The following is a 25,802-nucleotide window of genomic DNA, read 5'->3' as shown; positions in this document are numbered from 1 at the left end:
AAATTGATTTTTTACAGAGAGGAAGGGAGAGAGATACGAGTTTGAAACATCGATGAGAGAGTCATCGATCAGCTGAGCTGCCTCTTGCATGCCCCCTACTGGGGATGTGCCCACAACCAAGGTACATGCCCTTGACCGGAATCGAACCCAGGACCTTTCAGTCCGCAGGCCGACGCTCTATCCTCTGATTTCGGTTTCGGCAAGAAAAAAGGTTTTAAGTACAATAATTACCAAAACTATACTAAAATAGTATGATATCACAGAAGTTGTAGGAAATATTAAAAATCTGCAAATAACAGGATTACTTCTATTATATTCTAAATTATATGTATACTAGAGGCCTGGTGCACGAAATTTGTGCACTGGGTAGGTGGGGGGTGTCCCTCAGCCCAGCCTGGATCCTCTCCAATCTGGGACCCCTCAGGGGATGTCCAACTGTGGGTTTAGGCCCAATGACTGAATAATATCCTCTACAGAGTAATATGACTTCTGAACCAGAAAAACCAAAGAGTTCTCTAATGTTATGGTCAGAGTTTTATTCACTTTTCAAATATTTAAAAGAAGTGTGGTAAATAGGACAGTTTTTATTATACTTTATTTTTATTTATTTTGAATATTTTTATTTCAGAGAGGAAGGGAGAGGGAGAGAGAGAGAGAAACATCAATGATGAGAGAGAATCCTTCATTGGCTGCCTCATACATGCCCCACACTGGGGAATGAGCCTTCAACCCTAGGCATTTGCCCTGACTGGGAATCGAACTGTGACCTCCTGGTTCATAGGTTGATAATCACTAAGCCACACTGGCTGGGGAGAAATTAACTGGGGAACTTAAAAGCACAGAGAATATCTGTAATATCGAAATACTTTCAACAATAAAGATAAATTAAAAAAATTGACTTTGGTAAAAAATAAAAGGCGGAGGGCTGTAATTGATGACAAGTATAGTATGAGATATTTGAGGAGAAAAAACTTTAAAAATCATTTTAAGGGAAAGAGGTAAAAAGAAACTTGAGCAGGGGCATCTGGGAAATCTGTGGGAGAAGAGGAATTAGAATTCCACTTATGGCCATGAAATTTATTCTGAAATGAATAAATAATTTGAACATGTTGATGGTAAATGTCTTTTAACTCTTCTGGAAGCTTCTGTCATTTCCACACAAGGCTGTTTTTTTGCTGCTTCTCAAAAGCATATTCAGGTGGATGTCTAAAAATATCTTATCTTTGTTGGATTTGACAATTGATAATAGTTTGCTCTCATAAAATGTTTTATTTAAGATATGTCTACTTAAAGTGTCTATAACAGTTGACTTCTACAGCAACTAAACAAAATATAAAGACATGTGATTGGGCTGCATATGCCCTCTCCCCCTTATTTTACCACTTATCCATATTTTTGATAAGCATTCAAGACAGCTGATTCACAAAGCTTTCATATTTCATAATGTATGCTATTTTTACTTTTTCTTTTTGCAGTGACTCTAATTACCATGAGTTTTTTATACCCTGGGAAAAATAGAAAAATTTTTTTATAGACATTTTGAGTGATTTAGATTATTCCTTTCTAGGAAACCCTGAGTTTTATGTATCATAGACATGAATTAAAGGTATTTTACAAATTTTGATCATTTAAAAACTTTTCTTTAATGTGTGTGTGTGTGTGTAAGTTTAATAGAAAATTTAAGGTAAGCACATGAACATAAGCAGCAGGAAATAATTACCCATCAGGCTATGTCACCTAGTGATATACTACCTCTGTTAATATTGTGTTTATTGTTGTGGTCTTCCTTATCCCATCTTTATAACATAAACACATTGTGTTCTCCAATCTCATTGTGCAGTATAAATTGTTCCATATCTGCTATTTAATGTGCAAATAAAAAAATTTCCCCATAAATAAAGATACAGGGAATGGGTAGATCATCTACTTTACAGAAGGTAAGCCATGTTCCTCTGTTGGACTGACAAAATTCTTATATTTTTTTTCTGGACCTTAAGGTAGAAATGAACATATTAGAAGTATCCTTAGTATTATTTTGCTCTATCTATTGATCTCCTTGGAGGACTTTTGAAGACTTTAGAGATATTTACATAGCTGGGACCCACCTTATGGCATTGTGGTTGGGAGCTATTATAGTATGACACATGAACTTTTTTGTATGTGGAGTTGTAAATGGGATAGGTGAGGCAGACTACAAGTTGCTAAAAACAGGAGGAAACCTCAAGTTGGCTTAATTCCTTAAAAAAAAAAAAAAAAAAAAAAAAAAAAGATGATGGAAAAGTTAATGCCCAGCAAGTAGAACTACTGTAAGTCAAGCTTTGTAGCTATTACCACAAAAAGACCAGTTAGTTTTTACTAGTACTTTCTGCACTATGGAAAATGAGTGAAGGAGGCTCTCTCTTTTCTGCTTCACCATTACAAATTAAAAGCTAGTTTTTCCTTCATGCTTTAGGAAAATTGCTAGCATTACTTTACTACTAAAAATGTAAGAAACAATTGGTGTATGTACAATGATCATGTTCTGAATAAATTTAAGAATTGAAGATAGTAGATAGGTACTGTGAAAGCAGCATGGAAGTATTTGTTGAGCTTCACATTTATTACCTCATTTAATTTTCAAAACAACCCAATGAAGTGGCAGATGATATTTTCATTTTATGGAAAACAGGTAGAGATAAAGCAGTCGAAAGGCACACAACATAACCAAGTTGGGATTCAGATCCAATTCCAATACCTTGTTTTATCTGTACCAGACAGTGTTCTGGGAGAATAATGTACAGTTGTCTCTTGAACAACACGAAGATTAGGGGCACTGACCCCTATGCAGTCAAATCTGCGTATAACATTTGTCTTCCCCAAAACTTAGTTATCTCTTGGTATCTGCTGGGTATTGGTTCCAGGACCTCTGGCGCAGAAACCAAAATCCGAGGGAGCTCAAATCTTCTATATAAAATGGCATAGATCAGTGCATACAATTTTTCTTATCCATGGACTGCCAACTGCAGATTGGAACAGTGCAGGTATTTATTGAAAATAAAATACATTTATGTGAACCTGTGCAAATCCTTGTGTAAGGGTCAATTATATATTCAGTAACATTACTTTGTGACATTATTTGTTTTAAAGGAGCAGCATAATAGAATATCTCATGTTTCCTAGGCTCATGTTTAAAAAGAAAAAGCTTTTATTTTTTGTTTTTACTGTCTATCTCATGCACACACACTCCTACAGTTTTCAGACCTGTCCTTTCCTTATAACTTTATAAAAAGTTGAATTGCTTTGAGGATAATTCACTCAAGATATTTGATGCTTTAGAGATGTCCTGATCTTGTCCTGTTCTAAGATAGAACTGTTTTTTTGTTTTGTTTACTTCCTTTAAAATTGCCCTTTGTCTTTGTTTTGCTTCAAAGGAACTCAGCTTTTGTCTTCAGCTTAGTGAGGGAAGAATGCCAGCAAATGGATATGTTTACAGATCTGACTTCATGACAGAACAATAGTAGTTGGTTCTTAAGATTCATCTTCTTTATATCTTAGTTAATACCAAATGTAGTATAGTTGACTAGAGATAATTGGGACGAGGCCAGAAGACCCAGTTATATAATCAACCATAACTGCTGATCATGTGACTGTAGACAGATTACTTGTCTTCCTCAGTTTTCCTAATTTGCCTTTTTGTATGAGGAAATAGTGCTTTTGATAACTCTTACAATTATGCTTAAATAAATATAAACTAGTTACATTTTAATGTTTTTAAAGAACTGATTTTTTAAATATATAATGTGTTTAAAAAAACATTTTTATTGACTTTAGAGAGGAAGGGAGGCGGGGGGAAAGAGAAATAGAAATATCAACGATGAGAGAGAATCATTGATCAACTGCCTCCTGCACTCACCCTACTGGGGATTGAGCCCACAACCCTGGCATTTGCCCTACCCAGGAATTGAACCTAAACTTCCCAGTTCATAGGTTGAAGCTCAACCACTGAGCCACACCAGCTGGGCTATATATGTTATTTTTTTTTTAACTAAAAATTGACAACTTTATCTTCACATTTCACAATACCAATGAAATTGCTTTATTTTTTGGCCCACCACTCCCCTCCAAAACCATTCTCTCTTTGATAGGAAGAGGGAGTGAACCTTCCTGCTCTTGTTTTCTGTTAGAGTAAACATCCAGAGTCATAGTACCACAAACTCCTGGTGAAGTAGAAGAAGTAATATAAAACTGATAGAAAGAGACTCCCCTCTTTCCTTATCTGTCTGGCTGAGTCATTTCTGGCCGAGTGGGGCACTATAATGGGATCGGTGGGAGATCTCATCATTGGGGGCCTAAGCATCATTGCATGTACCCTCCCATAGGTGGCTTCATTTCAGGAACAGGTCCCACTGGCATCATCCCAGGAATAGGAGGACCTAGAAGACGGGGGAGGGGGGGTTTGGTGTCAGGGGAGTAGGATCATTGCCCCCTGTGGAAGGAGGAACAGAGAATGGAGTAGGAGGTATTTGTCCTTGCTGAAATGCTTGGTTGTTGTCAATCAGGCTATGAGCCTACTCTTTCATCCATTTCTGATAGTAGTTTTTCACATTCTTTTTGTGTTTCCTACCAGTGCAATGTGTCTTTTTTTATAGATGAAGGGAGAGTCATGGGTGAGGCATAATAACACAGTAGTCACAATAAAACATGGGCAAGTTGCTCTGCAGACCATTGGTCACTCCATTCCATTCTGCTGGAAATGACCTGTATATTTTTAACTAGAGGCCCGGTGCACAAAATTTGTGCACTTGGGGTTGGGGGGCATCTTCTTGCAGTCCAGGAGCCCTCAGGGTATGTCTAACTGACAGCTTAAGCTGTCAGTCACACATCCTTAGCACTGCCATGGAGGTGGGAGAAGCTCTTGCCACTGCCACTGCGCTCACCTGCCATGAGCCTGGCTTCTGGCTGAGCGGTTCTCTCTCTGTGGGAGCCCTCTGTCCACCCAGGGACAGCTCCTGTGTTGAGTGTCTGCCCCCGGGTGGTCAGTGCACATTATAGTGACCAGTAGTTCTGCCATTTGGTCGATTTGAATATTAGCTTTTTATTTTATAGGATATATTAAACATCTCAAGTCAATTTTAGTGTCATATTACTTTTACAGAGATGACTCTTAAGAGAAATTTGAGGTCCTTGGTTTTAGCTAGTGGCTATTTACAAATTTGTTCATTTTGTGAGTAGAGAAAATTTGAATGTTATTCTTGAATTAAGGATTTGCCATTATTATGGCTGTGAACTAAAAGAGATTAGAGTGGATGTAAATATATTTCATTTACTTTGTTTCTTCCAGTTCCACATATTGGTTGTCATATGACCCAATATTATTTTGGAATGATATCATGCTAGCTGTCAAGGCATGAAACTGTTTAAGAAGAATCTGGTGGAAAGAAGAATTGAGAAGAAAGTGGAGGAGGAGGAGGAGGAGGAGGAGGAGGAGGAGGAGGAGGAGGAGGAGGAGGAGGAGGAGGAGATTATATTGAAAGAAAAATTAGAGTTGGTGGAAAATGAAGAATTAGTACAGTGAGGTTAAGCAATAAACATTACATTTAAAATTATTTACAAGACTTTTTACTTGTCTATTCAAATATAAGCTAGTCGGTTGGAGAATTTTGATGCATTTAGTTGGACTATAGTTTTTTTTTTTTTAAAAATATATATTTTATTGATTTTTCACAGAGAGGAAGAGAGAGGGATAGAGAGTTAGAAACATCGATGAGAGAGAATCATCGATCAGCTGCCTCTTGCACACCCCCTACTGGGGATGTGCCCGCAACCAAGGTACATGCCCTTGACCGGAATCGAACCCGGGACCTTTCAGTCCGCAGGCCGACGCTCTATCAACTGAGCCAAAGCGGTCCCGGCTGGACTATAGTTTTAAGAAACTACTTTAAATTCATCCAGTTCTGCCACAGTTCTTATATTTACCTCAGGATAACACCTTTTTTAATTTCCAATAGCAACTGCTTCAGTTTTTTCCACTCTCCTCTTATTTCCATTGACATCCTGTTCATTTTTTAGGAGAACCTCATTTACTGTTTATGAGATTCCCCCAACTGGAAGCCTCTTGCTATCTCTACTGTCACTTCTCATCTGAGGGTACAAGAATTCCTACTCCTCATTTTATGGCTCTCACTTCCTTCTGTGGTCCTGTTGTGTGTGTTCCTCTCTGTGATCTAAATTTTAATTATGTCTTTATTGTCTTTTTGCCTCCCTCTCCCCCTCAATCTATCTGTAATTAATTCCAACAGTGATGGTAGATAGCATGGGAGTACATGCACTATTCTAAGCACTCTGAGAACATTTGGATTCATATCCACAGCACTCCTGGAAGGTAAATACAGATAATCCTCACCTTGCATGATTTTAGTATGCACAAATGCCACATTTTGTTTATCCATACATTAGTGGTAGTAGATGCTTGGGTTGTTCCCACATTTCATCTATTATGAGCAGTACTGCTGTGAACTGTATATGTTTTTTGTGTAGGCATGTTTTCAGTTCTCTTGGATATGCACTTAGAATTGGAATTGTTGGGTCACATGGTAACTCTACATTTAATCTTTTGAAGAATTTTCCAAAGTGGCTGAATCATTTTATCTTTCCTCCAATGGAATATGAAGTTTTCAGTTTCCCTACACCAACATTTCCTTATTATCTGCCTTTTTGGTTATATGACATGATATCTCATTGTGATTTTGGTGTGCTATTGGCTTATGATTATTGAACATTTTTTCATGTGCTTATTAGTCATTTATGTATCTTCTTTGGAGAAATGTGTATTTTAAATTGTATTATTCATCTTTTTATTGTGGAAGTTTTTTATATGTTGTGGATACTAGATTCTTATCAGGTACATGGTTTTCAAAAATTTTCTTCATTCTGTGGGCCTTTTCGTTTTCTTGATAGTGGCCTTTGAAGCACAAAATTTAAAATTTTTATGATGTTTAATTAATCTATTTTTTCTTCTGTTTATGCTTTTGGTGTCATAGTTAAGAAGCCATTGCCAGAGGTCATGAAAAATTCTATCAATGTTTTCTTGTGTTTTATAATTGTAGCTCCACATTTAGGTTTTAATCTATTTAGAAAGTGAGGTAGGAGTCCCAACTTTTTTCTTTTGCATATGGATATCCAGCTGTCCTACCACTATTTGTTGAAAAGACTATTTCTTCCTCTATTAAGTCGTATTGCCAGCCTTGTTGAAATTTAATTAACTGTATTTCTGGGTTCTCAGTTCTCTTTCATTGATCTGTGTATATGCATTTGATTTTGTTGACCAATTTTCTCTTGCAAATTCTTCTTGTTTTTGATAGTTCATCATCTTGGTTCTCTTTGTTTCTATTATAGAGTATTTCTCCTCAAATTCACAATGTCAAGAGCTCCAGCTTTCTTTTCTTTTTATGTGCAGTCATACAGTGCTCTGACTTTCTTTTCTGTCTCAGGATAACCCTAATTTGAAACCATTAAGTAATCTTTGATGCTTTTTTCCCCTTCACTCTTCATAATCAAAGGTTTTTATATAATTTGACCCCTGCCTTTATTTTTTTAAAATTTTTTAATATTTTATTGATTTTTTTACACAGAGGAAGGGAGAGGGATAGAGAGCTAGAAATGTCGATGAGAGAAACATCGACCAGCTGCCTCCTGCACACCTGCAACTGGGGATGTGCCCGCAACTAAGGTACATGCCCTTGACTGGAATTGAACCTGGGACCTTTCAGTCCGCAGGCCGACGCTCTGTCCACTGAGCCAAACCGGTTTTGGCTATTTTTTATTTAAATTGTTTTCATCTTCACCCAAGGATATTTTTTTAATTGATTTTTTTTTTTTAAGAGAGGAAAAGGAGAGGGTGGGAGGGAGGGAAGAAGGGAAGAAGAGAGCATCAATGTGAAAGAGAGACATCGATTGGTTGCCTCCTATATGTGCCCCAAATGGGGATTGAAGCAGAAACCTAGATATGTGCCCTGACCGGGAATTGAACCTGAAACCTTTTGGTGCACAGGGTGATGCTCCAATCAATTGAACCACTGAGCCAGGGCTTGACCCCTCCATTTATAATTTACTGCTTTTCTTTCCTGGGCTCTCACTGTAGCTTTCTGACCTCTCTCTCTGGTTAGGTTTATTGTATTACTTTTGTTAGGTTAATCTCGTGTATCTATGGCTTTGAATTTGCTCTTTGGTTCAGGAATTCTTTGTATTCTCTCTATCCCCGTCTTCCATTAATTGAGAACTCAGCCCCCAGGCATGCCTTCTTTTTATATATCTCATCTTGATAAGTGGTTATAAGAATACAAGCATTGGCATTACAAAACCTGGGTGTACATTTACTAGTAGTTGACTGTGATTAAGTTAGTTAACCTATGCTTTAGTTGTCTTATTTGTAAAGAACTAATTAATATTAGCCTAACTTCCTAGGTGGTTGATATGAATAAATAAAATGTGATAGTGCCATAGAGTGGACATTTAATAAATTTGGATATTACTATGTTGCTTTTTCTTTTGTTAAAGTGCTAATTCTTTTAACTCTACTGCCCAAAGTCCTTCCTATCCTTGGAGGATAGAGTCTATTTCTGAGTGCCATGTCTTCTATAAAACTTGCTGGCCATTAGTATATCCTCCTTTGAAACCTTGTAGTACTTTGTGCTTTTCTTACAGCTTGTATGTTAACATGCCAGATGATTTCTGTACGATCACATTCCTTTTTTCTGGACTATAAACTATTTGAAAGGAGGGATTGTCTTGTTTAGCTTTGTTCACCTGGCAGTGAAATTGTTTGTTTGTTTTAGTGTGTAATAAATAAGCTCTCAATAAATAGGTGAAATTCTGTTGTATCTCTTGTTTAATATTAATATTGCCTAAGGTAAAAATCTTTTTCTGTAAGGCTTTTGAGACAACTTCTATGAGTAAATAGCTTTTCCTGCCATTTTCCCATAGCACCATGTCCACAGTGCTATTGTACTAGTTAATCTGATTGCATTATGACACTTGCTAATTGAGAACAGGTGCCTTGTCTTAATTAGCTTTTAATTGTTTGTTTCCCTTTCCATACAGCTCCATGAGGACATGAGTTGTTTCTCCCCTACCTCCTTAAAAAAACGTTATGTTTTTATTGATTTTAGAAAGAGGAAAGGAGAGAGAGGCAAGCATCTATCTCTTGCCTCCTGCCCAAAGCTAGGGCATGTGCCCTGACCTGGAATTGAACCAGTGACCTTTCGGTGCAATGGATTTCATGTAACACCCTTATGCTGTCTCCTTTGATTGTAATATATAAAATAAGATGCAAAGCTGCCATTCTTTCTAAATCTGTTGAGATTTTGCTTTCCGGCAATTGTTGTCAGTTTGGTTCAAATAAACTCAAAAATTCTCGACAAGGTTTGGATGTTTTCTTTCGTCAACAGAAAAAACTCACATTTAGAAAAACATATACAACTAACTTCCTTAAGGTAATGGCAAGTTCCTTTCCAGCTCTCAAGGTCTTTAGAAAAATGATTGCCTTTTAATTTATTTTTGCATTGTGATAGTCAAAGGTCATTGTTTCCTATTCGAAATCAACAGGAGCCCCCAATTTGGGGATGCAGTGAGCAGAGAGACTTTATTCACTTAAAACAGTTCAGTTGTGACATAGCTTGTATGTATAATAGCATGGCTGTGGAACCACACGGTTGTGGAACAGCACAGTTGTGAACCAGTCCTGGTGAGGTAGCCCTGGCCAGGAGGCTTGAGGTTACAGCTGAGATTGGTATTGTAGCTCCAGTTGAAGAAATACAGTTGTTGATGGAACCTGAGAGTGTACTTCATTGAGACAGAGGTAAAGCTGGCTTTATATATAGCGAGTGCCCCCCATTGGCCCATTTCTTTGCAAATTGGGACTCTAGATCATCACTGTTTGATTGGTCCAAAGAGCACTGTTCTGATTGGTAGGTAAATAAGCAAATTAAGGTATAACTGCACAGCCCTGATTGGCTGGGGTTGATTCCAGACCTTTTTATTTTTATTTTTTTTAAATTATTTTTTAAATTTCTATATTGATTCAGGTATTACATATGTGTCCTTATTCCCCCATTATCCCCCACCTCCCATTCATGCCCCCACCCCCTGTTGTCTGTGTCCATTGATCAGGCTTATATGCCTGTATATAAGTCCTTTGGTTGATCTCTCCTCCTTATCCCCTCCCTCCCCCACATTCCCTGAGGATGTTCTAATTGATGTTTCTCTGTCTCTGGATCTATTTTTGTTCATCAGTTTATGTTGTTCATTATATTCCACAAATGAGTGAGATCATGTGATATTTATCTTTCTCTGCCTGGCTTATTTCACTTAGCATAGTGCTCTCCTTCTCCATCCATGTTGTTGCAAATGGTAAGAATTCCTTATTTTTTACCACAGTGTAGTATTCCATTGTGTAGGTGTGCCACAGTTTTTTAATCCACTCATCTGCTGATGGGCACTTAGGCTGTTTCCAAATCTTAGCTATGCTGAACTGTGCTGCCATGAACATAGCGGGAGATATATCTATCTGTCTGTCTGTCTGTCTGTCTGTATTCTTTCTGATTAGTGTTTCTAGTTTCTTGAAATATATTCCTAGAAGTGGGATCACTGGGTCAAATGGGAGTTTCATTTTTAGTTTTTTGAGGAAACTCCATACTGGTTGCTCTTGGTACACCCCTTTGTGGGCTGAGTACAAAGTCTTGGTGTAATTGAGCCTTGATTGCTGTTGGTACACTGGGAGGAATTGACCTCCAGGCCAATTGGCTGTGAGGATCCGCTGTGACTGTAAAGGAAGAACTGCTGTGCTGGAGGCGCACCTTGTTTCAGTGGGGCTTTGGTGCTCAATGAGTCCGTCTCCCGAATGTGTGACTTATGGGTGTGAGGAGTTGAAACTGACCACTAGGAATACTGGCTTCTGGATCTCCAGTGGGGTGCAGTTCAGTGACTGTCTGAGGCCACCCTGCAGGAGCTACAGCAAGAACCACAGTCCTCTCCTCCCTGCTTGGAGTTTGGAGGCTTTGGAGCTGTCTACACCAGGTTTCAAGTTTGCTAGGTTAAGCTGCACTAGAGAAGGCCATTTATATATTACAAAAGCCGCTGCTTGGAGCTTGGGTGTGTTTGTAGATTGTGCAGGATGGAGTCTCAGGGCGGAGTTTCAGGGCGTCACTAGGCTAGGGCCTGGCTAACAGCAATGGCTAACAGCAGTGGCTGCCTGTCAGCCATCTCTGCCTCTGACCACATCCCCGTGTCTCCCCGCATCTCGTGCTCCTGCAAACAATTATTCTTGCGTGCAGCTCTGCAAGCAAGCCACCCTCACTTTCCGACTTGAATACAAACAGTCTAGCTTCTCTCCAGAAACTGGATTTCAGAGAGATTGGGAGATTGCCTCTCTTTGGGTTGAAGAAAGCAATGCCTGCCTCCGCGGCCAGCCATATTGCACATGTACCCCTGTACCTCAGTTTTTCAGCGCTTGTGCCCTGAATGCTCCTTTCTCTTTCAGGGTAGTTGTAGAGATTCCTTTCAGCCAGCTTTCCCGTGGTTCTGGGTGATAGACGTTTTGTCTTTTTGTTGTAGTTTTGAAATTGTTGTGTACAGCAGCAGTTTACCTACGCCGCCATCTTGGCCTCCCCCCTCTCTAGGTGAGGCTGGCTAGAGGTTCATCAATCTTGTTTGTCCTTTCAAAGAACCAGCTCTTAGTTTTGTTGATCTTTTATATTGTTATTTTGGTCTCAATCTCATTTATCTCTGCTCTGATCTTTATTATGTCCTGCTTATACTGCGCTTTTCTTGTTACTCTCTTTCTAATTCTCTTTGAGTTATAGAGTTAGGTAGTTTATTACCATTGTCTCTTGTTTTTTGCAGTAGGCTTGTAGAGCTATGAATTTCCTTCTCAAGACTGCTTTAGCTGTGTCTCATAGATTTTGGGTTGTTGTGTTTTCATTGTCATTTGTTGTTATGATGTTTTTTTACTTCTTCCTTGATTTCTCTGGTAACCCAGTCATTGTTTAATAGCATGCTGTTTAGTCTCCATGTGTTTGATTTTTGGATTGTTTTTATTGTAGTAGATTTTCAGTTTTATGCCTCTGTAATCTGAGAAGATGCTTGATATGATTTCTATCTTTTTGAATTTGAAGAGACTTTCCTATGACCCAACATATGGTCTATCTTTGAAAATGACCCAATTGCACTTGAGAAGAATGTGTAGTCTGTGGCTTTAGGGTGAAATGTTCTGAAGATGTCAATTCCTTCTTGTCTCGTGAGTCATTTAGGATTGATGTTTCTTTGCTGATTTTTTGTTTAGAGGATTTGTCCAATGGTGATAGTGGGGTATTAAAGTCACCTACTATGACTGTATTGCTGTCAATCTCTCCTTTGATACCCTCCAGGAGTTTTTTTTTTAATGTATTTTTTATGTATGCTCTTGTATTGGGTGCATATATGTTTACCAGAGTTATTTCTTCTTGTTGGATTGCTCCCTTTAGTATTATGAAGTGACCTTCCTTATCTCTTGTTAGGACATGTATTGCTTCTTATGCACTATATCATTATACCTCATACAGTCTTTGATGTATTGTGGGTGCTGATATATTTATTGAATAAATAAATGGGCTCTGTCTTTTTAAGTACCTTGAGATAACATTTTTAATGTCATGTATCCACATAATAGTTACCATATATCTATATCTTCATATGTATGTATTTTAAATACAGAAAAAACCCTTTTAACTGTGAGATTCTTCATTGTTAATTATTTTTGACCTAGTAAATAAGAGCCCGAGCCTGTCTTTATTCTTAATATATATGGTACTTTTAAACCTAATTAATATATGAATGTGAGGGTGAATTCCCACCCCCACATCCTGCACTTCCAGCAGCTCATATTATGCAAGTAAATTTGATAGGAGAAATTTGGTAGATGTCTTCAGAAGTAGCTAGGTTTCTTGAGACTGTATGTTTTATATTTGTGGAAGAGATGAGTGAATGGCCTTTAAGCTTTAATCTGAAGTGGACACATTTAGTCAAGGGAGGAAGTATATGATTCTCCAAGTACATAAACATAGTCACCATATAGGTACTGACAGTATAACTGGTGGAACAGACATAGCCCTAGTCCTCCAGTTGTTTCCAGTTATTAGAAAAGAGGGATAATATAGGCACTTTAAATGATTACTAATAGAAAAGAATGACAAAAACTTATAAGTTTCTAGGAAATGTTATATATAAATTTTTAGTATTGTATTTTAGAGTTATATAAGCTGGATATTCCTAATAACTATAGTAAAATGTATATTTTTAGCTTAATTTTCTTTATTGTGGATATAATAACTGTTTGTTTTATAAAATGTTATTTTTTAACCCTTCAATCTTTCTTTTTTAAACCCAGATTACACACGTTTATAACTTTTTTCTTTTGTTGTTTAAGGTTCTATCATATGCCTTAACATTTTTTTCTATATATGTTTCTATTTGCAGAATAGTCAATTATAAGCTACCTACCAGTGTTCAGCAAACTCATTAGTCAACATAGCCAAATATCAACAGTACAAAGATTGAAATTTCTTTTGAGAGCCAAATATTTTAAACTCATACCTCTTCTAACGCCACTTCTTCAAAATAGACTCGCCTAGTCCGTGGTATTTTGTGGAAGTGCCACACTTCAAGGGGCTGAAGAGCCTCAGTTTGCTGGCCACAGGGCTAGACCATAGTTTACTTAACTAGATGCTTATTGTTGAGCATTTGAGTTGTTGGCAATGTTTTACTATGAGAAAAATGAGTATCAGTGACTGAACTCTGTCTTCCACGTATCAGTGAGTCCCTATTACTGTTATAGCTGTACACATTAAATAGTTGGGATGGTTTATGAAGCGTGGTGGTCCTTTCATAATGGTTCCTATATTTCTGTGTAATTCTGTGGATGTGAGGATAGATTGCAGGAGATCCAATTTTTTTCTCCCACTCAAATGTTAGATTTCGTTTTCTTAGGATACATATAATGTTCCTTTTTTTAAAGGTGTATTATTAGATTATTGGAAAGAAGTATTTTTTAAGACTTTTGATTTATAGTACCAAATCATTTTCCAAATATTGTGCTTTCACTAGCAACATATGAGGGTGCTTTTCTCTTAGTAACAGCTCTAGAAAACAAAAATTAAAAACACACACACACACAAAAAAACACTAAGAAAAACACAACAAAAATAAAAATCTTAAATTTATTTTTTAATCCTCACCTGAAGATATTTTTCTATTGATTTTCAAGGAGAGTGGGAGAGAGAGGGAAAGACAGTGAGAAACATTGATGTGAGAGAAACACATTGATTAGTTGCCTCCTGCATGCACCCAAACAGGGCCCTTGACCAGAATCAAACCCAGGACCCTTCGGTCTGCCGGCTGACACTCTATCCATTGAGCCAGACTGGCCAGGGCTATTATATTTTATTTTTTAAATGTAGACCAGCTGTTCGGCTCATTTCTGCTGCTTGTTTTCTTCATTCTGTAAAACAGGTGATTTAATGAAGAGTGCTGCAGGAGAGTTTGCAGATGATCCCTGCTCTTCTGTGAAACGTGGCAACATGGTTCGGGCAGCTCGAGCATTGCTTTCTGCTGTTACCCGGCTGCTTATTTTGGCTGACATGGCAGATGTCTACAAATTACTTGTTCAGCTGAAAGTTGTAAGTACATGCCTATGTCTGTAATTTGTTTTCTCTATCACAGTGAAAGTGCTACTGGCCATATTAATTCAGCATTCCTTGGGACATGGAGTGGTTTACCTAAATGGACCAGGGATGTTTTTGTTTCATTTCCACTTGTTCCTTTATTCCAAATGTAGAACATACTGTGAGCTGTGTAGTCTTGGTTTTAATGAAGAACTTGTAGCAAATGTATTGTTTTGAGTTCTTCCCTTTTGTAGTAGTGATTAAACATTTCCTTATACCAATTGAGTTCCAGAGTTGAGAAACCAAGATATGTTAAATTGTATCCTTAAATAGAAATCAGTAATACTGTCATTTTCAGCTCCTAAAAAGCTCCATGTAGTAGCTACTGAAATGTTAGACTGCCATGTAAACTAAAGAGAACATTTGAATTGCTGTCTGAATTACTGTTTCAGGGCATAAAAAATTCCTTATTTAAGATTGCTTAGAATTTTTTTTTTTTGGGGGGTATATTTAATAGGTGGAAGATGGTATCTTGAAACTGAGGAATGCTGGCACTGAACAAGACTTAGGAATACAGTATAAAGCCTTGAAACCTGAAGTGGATAAACTGAACATTATGGCAGCTAAAAGGCAACAGGTATAGTAAAGATTTAGGGATATATTAAAATTATTTATAATATTACTAGTTTGAGAAATTTATTTTATCTAAGTTTTACAGTACCAATCTGCCAATGTAATGCAATTAAAACATTTTACTGTTTTAAAAATTAAGTTGTATTCACTTTATGCTCTTATTTTCAGTCTTTTAAAATTTTTGTTTTAAGTAGCTTGGCAATTTATGATAGTGTAGGAGAGGTAATAGTTATGTGCATTTGAGGATTAACTTGAGTTGATAATGGCATTTATCTCAGGTTTTTGAAAATCTTAAACCAGTTCAAACATACTGAAATGACTTCTATATCAGAAAGTATTTTTCCCCTCTCCCCATATTTTTTCATTATATATGTATATTTTAGATCCGAGGAGGTGGAGGACCAACTAGTTAGTTATGCATAGATTTTCGAATGGGGCGGGGAGGAGGGAGAGGTTCACACCTCCAACACCTGCATTGTTCAAGGCTCAACTGTATTTCTTACTAATTGCTATTACATAGTGTTAGAAATTTGTACTGTGTGGCATGTGGATCACTGCTCTTATTTTCAAGCTTTGCTAAATCTTTGGGTTTTTCTGCTGTTACCATGCTTTGTAGTTTCCCTGTGCCCTTCCTGTTGGATGTTGTGTGTTAGATGTGTGTTCTGTAGGGGATATGCATGTGTCACTGTTCAGCTTCTTATAACTTTCATAGTCCTGATCAAGTTTTTAATTCTTATTTTTAAAGAAGCCCAGAAAATATAAGTTATTATTATTATTTTTAAAAATATATTTTATTGATTTTGTACGGAGAGGAAGGGAAAGAGATAGTTAGAAACATTGATGAGAGAGAGTCATCGATCAGCTGCCTCTTGCACACCCCCTACTGGGGATATACCCGCAACCAAGGCACATGCCCTTGACTGGAATCGAACCCGGGTCCCTTCAGTCCCCAAGCCGACGCTCTTATCCATTGAGCCAAACTGGTTTCGGCAGAAAATATAAATTATTATTATTGTTAGCCAATACCTATCCCAGTTAGGATATTTTACATTGCAGTTCACAGAAAAACCAGCTCCAAAACTACTTAACAATGAAGGATTTATATTCTCACTAATTAGAAATCACAAGTTATATATTTCTGACTTCAGGATTGTTAAATTTAAAAGCTTTGCAATATCAACAAGGATCCAGGTTCTTGACAGTTTCCAGCACTGGATGGCTGCTGAACTTTAGGCATGGCATTTATGCACATCAGTATGGCCAGTGAGAAAATAAAAGGATTGTTCCTTATGTCTATAAGCAAACAATCCAGAAGCCCCTAACACATTTGCCCTAAATCTGAATTGTGTAACATAGCCATTCCTCACTAATCATTGGTAAGAGGAAAGCAGATACTATGTCTGACTCAGAGTAATACGGTCTAGGATGGGGGTAGCTTTATTGGGAACAGAACACCCAACAAGAGCTTTGACAAGCATGAGAAAAATGGGGTCAATACTTTGTCCAGTTTTTGACAGCCTTAGCTTTGAAGACTTATTAGTAACTTTCATTTGGTTATATTTACATTAGTATAAAACTAATGGATTAAATTAATAATATACATAATATAGTGCCAAGCAGTGAGCAATTGGTGAATAGTAGTTATTGCTCATATTTCAAGCTAGAAGATGTGATCAGACTGAATCTACACATATAGGATCTTTTTTCTTTTTTTACATATGATAATATAGTGATATTTGGTGTACTAAGTAATACAGTTATTGTATGATCAATGTACTTTTAGCATTTGTCCGAGTCTTGGCTTATGTCTCTAACACATAAATTTCAAGTAATTTTTTTCCTTTTGCTGGGGCTGATTAATCCCTAGAAGAACTTGTTATATATAACTAGAGGCCTGGTGCATGAAATTCATGCAGGGGGGTGGTGTCCTTCAACCCAGCCTGCACCCTCTCCAATCTGGGGTCCCTCTCACAACCCAGGACTGCTGGCTCCCAACTGCTTGCCTGCCTGCCTTCCTGATTGCTCCTAACCACTTAAGCATGCCAGCCTGATCACGCCCTAACTACTCCCCTGCCAGCCTGATTACTGCTCCCCTGTCAGCTTGTTTGCCCCCAATTCCTCTGCAGGCCTGGGTCCCTCCCAACTGCCTTTCCCTGCAAGCCTGGTTGCCCCAAACTTCTCTGCCAGCCTGGTCACCCCTAACTGCCCTCCCCTGCACGCTTGATCACCCCCAACTGCCCTCCCTTGCAGGCCTGGTCTCCCCCTAACTGCCCTCCCCTATTGACCTGATCGCTCACAACTGTCCTCCCCTGCTGACCATCTTGTGGTGGCCATCTTGTGTCCACATGGGGGCAGGCTCTTTGACAGCTTGGGGGCAGTCATCTTGTGTGTTGGACTGATGGTCAATCTGCATATTACTCTTTTATTAGATAGGATGAGGCCTGGTGCATGGGTGGGGGTTGGCTGGTTTGCCCTGAAGCTTGTCCTGGATCAGGGTGGGGTTCCCTTGGGGCTTGGATGAGGGGCCTGTGGTGGTTTGCAGGCCAGCCGCACCCCTTGGGCAACCCAAGTGAAGGCCTGGTATCTGGGATTTATTTATCTTCTACAATTGAAACTGTAGCCTGGAGCAGAGCCAAGCCTCCTGTTTGCTTTGTGGCAGCAGCCATTTACTTCTCTTCTACAATTGAAACTTTCTAGCCTTAAGCAGAGGCCTGGGCTGGCTAAGGTGTGCGGAAAGCTAGGTTTCCTCCATCATCTGAGAAACCCAAGCTCTCTGTAGCCATAGCCATCTTGGTTGGGTTTATTTGCATATTTGCTCCTGACTGGTGGGCATGGCTTGTGGGTGTAGCAGAGTGATGGTTAATTTGCATATTACTCTTTTATTAGATAGGATGATATGGTAATTCTATAAATAACACAGGTTGGCCAAAAAAACTGGTTTGGCTCAGTGGATAGAGCGTTGGCCTGCGGACTGAAAGGTCCCAGGTTCTATTCCGGTCAAGGACATGTACCTTGGTTGCGGGGACACCCCCAGTGGGGGTGTGTGCAGAAGACAGCTGATTGGTGTTTCTCATCCATGTTTCTGACTCTCCATCTCTCTCCCTTCCTCTCTGTAAAAAAAGTCAATAAAATATATTTAAAAAAAAAATAACACAGGCTGGCCAAATTATGTCTATAATTTATTTTACTTAATGTTCTTGATATAAATTATCACTTGAATACCTGAAATAAATATTAATTATATTTAAAAAATAAAGTTTGCTAATAATAGCATTGTCCTAAAATCTAGTCAGTCATATCTTGGTTTATGAAGACTTAATATTATGAGAAGAAAGTGAGAACATTTAGACTAATACTGTTGCATATCTTTGTAAAATGGTGGGATAAGAAAATCAGTGATGTTCTTGAGATAAAACATAATAGTCCAGAATTTTGCATGCTACTGGAGAAACTTACTGGAAATGCTGCCAGACTTTTAATCCTGTGTGCCATGAATCCATGAAGAGTTTCAAACATTTCCAAAATAAGATGTCATAAAAATCTTGAAGTTATTAATATTGTGGATGATCTTCTGTTTGCCCTTCCATATCTGTTTTCTGCCCTTGTGCATCCTGCTTTCTGCCCTAGGAACTTCACCTGTCTAGGTTGCATCCAGGGGCTGCCCTCTGGCTCTGGTTGCTTTGGCCAATGGGAGCATGAATAGGAGATCAGAGGACATAGGAGAGTGAGTCTGGGGTTTTATTCTCCTAGCTGGTTGCCCTGGGTGGCTAAAAGTCATGTACTGTGCCTGGTGGTATTCTCCACACACCTACCTGTTCCCTGGATTATGATAACTACTGTCTCCTCTTGTCTCTTCAGGCCTAAGTGCTCTACTGACCTTGTGGTTTCCCTGTATTTTGCCCAGACCTTTGTAGCATAGTTCCTAAACCATCTTAGAATTACCTAGCTTGATTTTATTATCAGTTTACTGCTGGTATCTTGAGTGATACTTGTTCCCATTTTAAAGTTTGTCTTGGGTCTGTAGTATGTGATGGTTATTTATATATTTCCTTAGGTTTAATTCTTTAACCTTCAGCCTTAGCCTCTTAACAATAAAATCCATTGAGTAGGCTGGCTATAGGCTCCTGTGTACCTCCTGTTTATAAAATGGCCTTTTATAGGTCTGGACCTTGGTATGTATTCTTATAAATTAGTGCTTTTCTTAGGAAGTAGATTGCTATTCATTTTATCCTAAGGTACCTGCCTGGAGGAAATTTTCCCTTTTGGATATTGCCCACTGGCCTTCTTCAGTAACTAGTCCATTTTTTCCTGGCAGAATTCCTCTATTATTGTATGCTTAGTCCCCTAGACCGGTGGACACCAACCTTTCAGACCTCATGGAGTACTGGTTGGCGACTGCTGCTCCAAAGGTTTCCTTAAACCAGCGGTTGGCAACCTTTCGGACCTCATGGACCACTAGTGGTCTGTGGGACACCAGTTGGCAACTGCTGTCCTATACTGTTTTCATCTTTGACTTTTTCATCTGTTCCCAGGCATGGTATGTAATAATTTACCTCCTCATTGAGTCTCTTACCTTTGCTGGCAGCCCTAGTCCACAAAAGGGTTATTTCCTCAAGAACAGTATTTGACTTCCATGTGTATACTGGCTTCCTTAGCCTCCCTTGTATAAGTTAAGCAGCAGCCACCTATTGAGGAAATGTTAAACCTCTTAAGGTCTATAGGCTCTATGGAATTTATCGATTTTTTTCAGGTTTTTCTGAGCACAAACATGTAAAAGAGTTTCTTCAGGGGCAGGGGATATCATTCCATCCACCTACCCACCCACCCATCTATTCGTCCACCTGCCCACAGAACCATTTATTCATTTACCTATTTCTGCCCACTTTCCTTCCTCCCTCCCTCCCTTCCATAAATTATCTCCAGGCATATAAAGTCTGGGTCCATGGCAAACTCTCCTTTTAAAATAGCCAGGAAACATGCTACAGCTTTTGGCAAAGTCACTTCTCAAAATTCACATCCTCATACATTCTCCCTTTCCAGCATTTTTGGAGGTCCCTGAGGGTTCATTCGAAGGACCTGCAGAGTCCACAAAACTAGGAGCTCCATCCTAGTGAGGGCTGTTGATAGAAATAATAACTCTAAAAAGGTGTTTACTGTGTGCTAAATACTGTTATAAGCCATTTATAAACACAAACTCAGTCTTCACAAAACGGTGTAAGGTGGATACTATAATTGATCAAATATTAATTCCAATAGTTGAAGGAAATATAGCACAAAGAGATTAAATAATTTGGCAAGGTCATTAATCTAGTAAGTTGTAGAGACAGGTTTTAAATTGGGGCTCTCTAGCTCAGAGGACAGGGATTTTGTCTGTTTAAATTGCTACTATAATCCTTAGTCCTTAGAACGTTGCTTGGATATAGTAGTGCTCAATAAATATTTAACAAATGAGTGAATAAGTAAGTCACTTACCTGTACTACACATCTATTCTGGAATGGGATTTTGCGTGTGTCCCTAATCTTTTACTTTTCTTGGGCTAGAATATTATTGGCTGACTAAAAGTGCTGAATTTCCATTAAGCTGTAGGCTTTTCTTTGATGATAAGGGTAAAATAGATGGAAGCAGAGGTTAGTCATTTGAGTTCAAGAGAAGACATAATCAAATTTTATTTTAAGAGGGAAATGAGAAGACACTTTCACTTGAATTTCCAACTCTTGGTAAGAGAGAGTGTTATAGATTGCTTAAAAATTAACTTCTGTTTCTTGGTCACTGCATGTGATATTGGTTTAGTTACATTAAAAGCAGTCATTTGTTCCATGTGTTTTCTGTTTGTTCCTGAGTCTGCTTAAAACATAACCAAACTGGTGAAGTTGAAGAATCATGAAGATTAAAGTAGACCAAAGGACACTTATTTCATAAGTAATCTACTAATATTATATTGCTCAATAGCTCACTTTTCCCAATATCTCAATTACTATAAGCACTATATATCTTGAAAAGAATACTTAAGATTGATTATTATTTTTATAGTAAATGGACCCTTGTGATAGTGTCCATTTTCATATCTGTACTTAACAAAATCCAATTTCTTTGTGTTACAGCACTTAAGAGAAAGTAGTGCTCCAGCTGGGTGGTTCAGTTATTTGGAGCATTGTCCCATACACCAAAAAGGTTGCGAGTTTGATTTCAGGTCAGGGCACATACCTATATTGTGGTTTCATACCTGTTTGGGGTATTTTCGGGATGCAACTGATAGATGTTTTTCTCTTATATTGATATTTCTTTCTTTTTCTCTCTCCCAATTCTCTCTCTAAAATAAATTAAAAAACATCAACATTCTCAGGCGGGGATTAAAAAAGTAATAGTGAAAGTTAAAGTACTTTGGCAGTTAGGACAAATGATACTTAGCTGTCATAGATTCAAATATATTCCCCAATACTTGGTAAATAGGAATCTATTCAGAGATACAATATGGTGAGGGCAAGACATTTAGAAAATGCCATACAGAACATGTGCACCAGCTGCTTTAGCATAATGGTTAGCTCTAGCCCCGTGTCATAGCTTGAGTCTTGAGATGATAGTTTTTTAAATCCAGGGGATTCTGTTTCTGAATATTTAACCTGATAATAGTCTTTGGAAAGGTAGGTTTTTGTTGTTTTGTTTTTAATTCTCCAAATTCAAGCTAAACTTTTATTTCATTTGGTTGAACTTCCTGGGCTTCTCCTAACCTTGCTATTTCCCAGAAGAACATTCTTCTATGTCCTCTTTAACTATTTAAGCAAACATTATATTCCATTTAAGAGCACTCCTATTGGTGACTGATTTATGTTACTGAACCTATACTTGGAAGGAATTACATGGTGTGCCCTAAAAACCAGGCTGCAGTCCAAGTGGCAGTCAGTTCTCAGGGGTGGTTTAGCTCTCCCTACTTCCATCTTCCAATGACTCTGACTGACTTCAGTGATCCAGCAAACAGGTGTGATGTTCCTGCTGGAACTTCAAGCACATAGATTACCATCATGTCATCCTCCATGCTGTAGCCACCCCCATGCCTATGCCTCAATTGTAGATAGACTTTTATCATAGCAGGTCAGGCAGCGACTTTAGGAAAGTCAGGCATTGAATAGTAATTCAGACACTATGTATTAACTTTAGGTGACCACAAATTTCTTTAATAATCTTTGTAAACGGCTATACTGATCTAGGTTATAGGTACTTAAAAAGAATGCCAAAGCTGATTGCAAAACATTTATATTAAAACAGAGGACAAATACAAGTGCTTCAAGGCAAATGCTTTCCTAGCAGACTTAAAAGTCCTTGAGATTGTGGTGAGGGCAAGATATTTAGAAAATTCTACTCAGAATTTGTGCACCAGCTGTTTAAGCATAATGGTTAGCCTCAGCTCCCTGTCATAGATGGATTCTTAAAATCATCACTGACTAAATCCACAGGGTCCTGTTTCTGAATATTTAGCCTAATGTACTGTACTGTGCTACAGGGCATTTGGAATGCTGTGAGCTATTACTTGCAGATTCAGATTTCAAATGAGAAAAGAATTCTAGGAGGAATAGAAAGCTGTCATATTATACAAGGTTTGAATAAAGATGCAAATCTAAAATATATGGTGAGATGAAGTTTCAGAGTTTGGTGTTTCTAATGCTTACTTAGGAACTCATCTAGGAAGATGAACACTAAATAGTTGAATCAGTTGAGTAATTGATTTTGGCCTTTCTAAGTTTTCTTTTACATGCTTACACATTTAGTACTTCTTTTTAACACATTTAAATTTGTACTTTAGGATTCATTTGGTGACATTAACGTTGAAATTCTGTGATTACATAAAATAGAGTTGGAACAGCTATGGTGGTCACATATTTTTCTTCTGTGGTGGCGATCCACATTTACTGGTACTAAAGACTTAATTTTATTGGTTTGAGTAATTTCAGTAACAAGGGGATATCAGAAGTAAACCCTTCACATCTTGCTTATTATTGGTATCACTTATTTATCCTTAGCATATTCACCCTGTCTACCAATTAGAGGCTAGTAATATAGACCACGAGGAACCTCAGATCCTTTTAACTGTAGACTATAATTATGGAGTAGAAGAAATTGTAAAGGACATTGTCACTTAAGACCACATGTAGAGTATTATAATGAAATACAAACCTTCTGATTTTCAGTATGGAACGTGTGAACCTCAGCTTTGTGCCTAATGACCCATGTCCTAAGATGGTCTTTGGGGAAGGAGAAGGAAGGGAAGGAGTTGTGTACTTGGGAGAATACTTGGCTGGTTGCATAATTCGTGTACTCCTGTGGTATCTTATCCCAAATTTCACAAAACTCTTGTAATTAATTTTATAACTTAATAAAAAACTTCTTATAATAAATTTTTAAGTATTTCTCTGAATGATTTTTCTATATCTTTATATAGCTGTAATCAAGATGCTAGTCATGTCAGGCAGTGGCTTTAGGTACATATATCTTTATATAACTGTACATATAGCTGTAATCAAGATGCTAGTCAGTTTTAAGTTTCACTTTTTATTTAGTGCTGTGCTAAGTGCTTTATGTGCCTTATTCCTTTTAATCCTCAATACAATGAGGTACTATTGTTCCTATTTTACGGAAGGTGAAACTGACCATGGAGACTTAAAGTAAGATCACAATAGTTAGGAAAATGTAGAGCTGGAGATTGAAATCTAGGTCTGTGTGGTTTGGAAAAGTTTGAACTCTTATCTACTAAGACATATTGCCTCCTTTGTGATGAGCTTCCAAGCTAGACTTAATGAAAATATTGTGTCTATTTAGTAAAAATTCTAGCTTTCAATATTTACTGACAAAATGTTATATGAATAGAACTGTTAAAATTTATTGTTTCACTCTTATAGGAATTGAAAGATGTGGGCCATCGTGATCAGATGGCTGCAGCCAGAGGAATCCTGCAGAAAAATGTTCCGATTCTCTATACTGCTTCCCAGGCATGCCTACAGCACCCTGATGTTGCAGCCTATAAGGCCAACAGAGACCTGATATACAAGCAGCTGCAGCAGGCAGTCACAGGCATTTCCAATGCAGCCCAGGCCACCTCATCGGATGATGCCTCCCAGCACCAAGGCGGAGGAGGAGGAGAGCTGGCATATGCCCTCAATAACTTTGATGTAAGTTATACAGGGTGGAAACTTAAGGTTCTTGACCATCCAAGATTTCTGGGGAAATGTGATCAAGGTTTCTAATGAAAGCTCAATTTCTATTAGATATGCAATTTAGGTTGAAAAAATTTTATGAATCATCAAGTCTACTTATCTTTGCTTGGCCTAAAGCATTTCTCTTTCTCATTCTCTTTCTCTTCTTCCTCTTATGCTTTCTCTTTTTCTTTTGCTTTCTCATTCTTTTCTTTGTTAGTTTGATTAAACTTCTGAATTCAATGCATCTTGCATTTCCTACAAGGTCATTCTTTATTGAGGATATGAGTTCAGTTAATTTCACCCAAGATTCAGTTAATTTCACCTTTTGGTACATGGGAAGCTATGGGAGACACAGAGGTAAATGCACAGTCTGTTTGGAAATAAAGATACATTATAAATGACTAAAACAGACGTGCCATTATCTTGTCTGTCTAGATATATTTTTTTCCTCAATGACTAAATTGTAATAATAGACAAAATTTAATCAAGTGGAAGCAAATTTGTGGCTAAAATAATTTGTAGCATAATGCCATGTAATTACCTTTTGTAGATGATACCTATACATCCTATGTACACACTATCCTATGTACCTAATCTTTATTTTTTTTGGTGGGTTTGTTTTTAAAATTTTTACTCACAATGCCTCCTGGTTCCAGTAGATGACAGCAGTTTAAGATTTTAAAAAATCTTATTATTGTTATTTTAATTAACATAAGGGAAAATTGATTTCTAGGTTGCCAGCATCTTTCATAAGTAGGAATACTATAAATTAAAGAATCAATATAATGGAGTGCATTCTATTTTTAATATTTTTTCCTTGCCTTTGCTTTGTCTCAGTACTTTACTTTGGTGTGGGTAACTGATCCTTGCTGATACGAATGGATGATTTAATACTTTTCATAAATTATGAAAATATGGTGTTAGAACTGAATTTTACTCTGGAACCTTAAGCATTAAATAACTTTATAGCAAACTTTGATGATAACATCTTATAATTTGCTGGTGGTGTTGTCCATCCTCCTCCATCCCACCTTACATTTGACAGTATATTGGTCTCTTTCAAAGCAATAAGAGTTACATTTTGCCCCAAGTTGAGTAATATCATCAGAAGCCACTTAATTCATAGGTGAGGGGATTGGACTGAATGATCAGAGGTGGGTTGCAGTGCTATGACGATTTAAGTTCTGGGACCATTAATTCCTCATTCCTGTTGGTCAGAATGCATTGTGTGTTCTGTGTTGACCAGAGAAATCCTGCAGTAACTTAGTCTGTAAGAAAAATGATGAGCTAAAATGTAGGTTAATAATG

At 37.8% G+C, this 25,802-nt stretch overlaps 1 protein-coding gene across 5 annotated transcripts in view; it reads left to right on the top strand.

The window, feature by feature from the left end:
- The window catches only part of CTNNA1 (catenin alpha 1), a 172,602-nt gene that overhangs the window by 44,917 nt on the left and 101,883 nt on the right, over positions 1–25,802 (top strand). For all 5 annotated transcript variants that reach the window (XM_036424924.1, XM_036424923.2, XM_045576499.1 and 2 more), the window contains exons 4-6: positions 14,521–14,687; positions 15,190–15,309; positions 24,198–24,467. In XM_036424924.1, coding sequence (XP_036280817.1) covers positions 14,521–14,687; positions 15,190–15,309; positions 24,198–24,467 — 557 coding nt within the window. The remainder of the gene's footprint in view (positions 1–14,520; positions 14,688–15,189; positions 15,310–24,197; positions 24,468–25,802) is intronic.

The sequence above is a fragment of the Pipistrellus kuhlii genome, unplaced genomic scaffold (genome assembly GCF_014108245.1).
Source record: "Pipistrellus kuhlii isolate mPipKuh1 unplaced genomic scaffold, mPipKuh1.p scaffold_m20_p_8, whole genome shotgun sequence".
In the NCBI taxonomy this organism is placed as follows: Eukaryota; Metazoa; Chordata; class Mammalia; order Chiroptera; family Vespertilionidae; genus Pipistrellus; species Pipistrellus kuhlii.
The sequence above is the reverse complement of the archived record's forward strand: the minus strand, read 5'-3'. Positions and strand labels throughout refer to the sequence as shown.